The following is a 2779-nucleotide window of genomic DNA, read 5'->3' on the forward strand; positions in this document are numbered from 1 at the left end:
ACTAAATATTTATTCATATATTACACTTATAAATCATAAAACTTGTAATCAGGATATAAAGAAATAGGAAATCATTTTTCCACCAAATTTTTAAAATTAAACACTATCTACAGATTTGCATCAAAGCGTTTTTTATGTTAGTGATTTTAATCACTGTCATATTATATCTATACTGGACCCAACTATGTCATGTTTCCAATATCATACTATCCAATATAAAAATTTTAATAATATACTTTTAGTAAATTTTGAGAATGTAATACTTGCTGCCATCTCCCTACTGTGCCGAAACTCCAATGATTTTTTTGTGTTCATATAACATATATTTAGTAATGAATAATGTAAAATAATTTACAACGTTTTTTTATTGTACTATCATAAAATAATACAAATGACATTACACTATAAGTGAATAATCTATGGATTTGTTACATCAGATATAACGCCCACGTGTGTGTGCGACATATATAAATAAATACACTTCTCATTTTCCATATTAAGTTCATCATAATCTGGCCAGCCTTTACGGAACAATAACCAACCATAATTTACAAAATATAAATGAATACACACATCTAGATAGTAAGCTGCAGCTAAAAATTCTATTGGTACAATCGTACTTTGTACGTACCCTAAAAAATTTGACATAGGTAAGACGTAATTAAAGTAAATTTTCAAAAGAAATTATGCAGAGAAAACGTATAAAATTATATTATACCCAATTCCTTGTCTGAAAAAGACAAAATTTTTGCTCTGCAAAGTGGACAACATAATCGTTTTCCTTTTATCAATGTTTCGGAACAACTCTGACACAATTGATGTTTGCAATACCATAAAATTACAGTAGAATTATCATAACAAATCGGACATTGTTTAACCTCTTTTCAAATGTAATTGATAATTAATATATATATTTTAAGTGAAATCAAATATTAGTTGTATTGTTATATTTATAATAATTGAGTACAATAATTTATTTTTAATTAATATTTTAAAATTTAACAAATATTACATACATGTGCAAAATTATGAAAGATATCAATTTTATAAAATAAAATTGGTTAATAATTAAAATAAAATTTTAAAAATTGTAATAATATTTTTTTAACTAACCTTCATCTATTTCTGTAATATATAACAAAAATACATATATGTTACTGTACTATAAATAATAATAAAAAATAATTTAAAATTAATTAAGAATATTCCTCTTAAAAATACTAGAAAACCACGTGTATTTTCAAAATATTTCTCAATGTCGTTTTAGATGAGATTTCATTTTCTCCAAAATGTTATTACTCTACGCATTTTAAGTGTTTTTAAGGCACAAACCCACCCACAAGGAGGGCTGTGTGACACAGGGACTACTTCAGACACCTGTATCACACCCAGTACAGCGTGCTTTCTGAAGCGTCAACATCAGTTTTTCTGAATGACTGACAATAGAATTCAATTAACGCAAATAAACCTGTAGCACAGTAAAGGGCTCAGTAGTGTATTACTAAGGACCCTAACTGTGAGCCATACTATACCCTTACAAATGGCACTTATTCAGGAACCATGGATAAATGGTGACCAGATTAAGGGGCTAAATCTAAGGAATTTTAAACTGTTTCATAAACAAGCAGATAAATCTAGAACTTGCATTTTGGTGAATAATAAAGTTAAAGTCAGCTTGATACTTAATCTATTAAGTGCAGACTTGACTATTATTAAAGTAACACTAAATGATGATAAAAATATTATAGTAGCTTTAGGATACCTACCATATGAGGTCACAGATCCAGGTAGGGACCTAACTATGCTCTTTAATTATTGCAAAATTGAAAAATTAGAACTAATCTTAGGTATGGATGCTAATGCACACCACACTATTTGGGAGAGCAGTAACATCAACCAAAGAGGAGAGGTTATAATGAATCTATTGCTGACTACAGACTTTAGTATACTGAATAGAGGTAGTGAACCTACTTTTGTTATCAAAAACAGGCAAGAAGTCATTGATCTGACAGTTTGCTCAAAAGGGTTACTTCAAAAGATAAAAGGGTGGAAAGTGTCCTCCGAACCTTCTCTTTCTGATCATAGGCTCTTACGATCACTTTGGAAATTAACAAAGTTGAGACGGAGTACTATAGGAGCCTAAAAAGAACAAACTGGGACAACTACAGGAAAGATCTCTCTCATGACCTGAATAACCTACAGTTTAGATTGGGGTCGAGACAGAGTACTAAAACGGCTGTAAATATACTACAGGACTCCATTGTCTTGTCTTATAAAGAAAACTGTTTCACTTTAATAGAAAGGAAAGGTACAGAACAGGTTGTAGCTTGGTGAAATGCTAACCTGTCTAAATTAAGAAAGAGTTCACGTAAGCTCTAAAATAAAGCAATGATATCAGGTTTAGAACAACACTGGGAATCCTATAAGGACGCCCAAAGGAACTACAAATCTGCATTGAAAAAGTCCAAAAGAGAAAGCTGAAAGAAGTTCTGTGGGGATATACAACAACTCCCTATAGCAACTAGACTTCTGCGATCACTAAGGAATAGACCAAACAAAATTGTCGAGGCAGTACTACTGCCAGACAAAATATTCACCAATAACGATAATGAAACATTATCACATTTGATGAACACACATTTTCCTGACTCTGCAATTAACAACAGAGAACAGGAACATGATGCACAGGACAAACGTGTTACCTGTGCTGATTGGAGACTAACCAGGAAAGTGATAACCCCAAATGGAATAAGTTGGACAATAAAAGCCTTTGGCAGTT

At 30.9% G+C, this 2779-nt stretch overlaps 2 protein-coding genes across 2 annotated transcripts; one reads left to right on the forward strand and one right to left on the reverse strand.

Annotated features, from left to right (window-relative positions):
* Positions 1-347: 347 nt before the first annotated feature.
* Positions 348-1525, reverse strand: LOC126909588 (uncharacterized). Its single transcript, XM_050692024.1, has 4 exons — positions 1516-1525; positions 1114-1125; positions 719-880; positions 348-632 (listed from the first exon to the last, which is right to left on the reverse strand). Exons 1-4 carry the CDS (start codon positions 1523-1525, stop codon positions 418-420), a joined length of 399 nt encoding a protein of 132 aa, XP_050547981.1. The 3' UTR covers positions 348-417.
* Positions 1526-1540: 15 nt separating this feature from the next.
* Positions 1541-2143, forward strand: LOC126909589 (uncharacterized). Its single transcript, XM_050692025.1, has one exon. It carries the CDS (start codon positions 1541-1543, stop codon positions 2141-2143), a length of 603 nt encoding a protein of 200 aa, XP_050547982.1.
* The last annotated feature ends 636 nt before the right edge of the window (positions 2144-2779 follow it).

Source organism: Daktulosphaira vitifoliae, unplaced genomic scaffold (assembly GCF_025091365.1).
Source record: "Daktulosphaira vitifoliae isolate Bord-2020 unplaced genomic scaffold, ASM2509136v1 Scaffold_622, whole genome shotgun sequence".
In the NCBI taxonomy this organism is placed as follows: Eukaryota; Metazoa; Arthropoda; class Insecta; order Hemiptera; family Phylloxeridae; genus Daktulosphaira; species Daktulosphaira vitifoliae.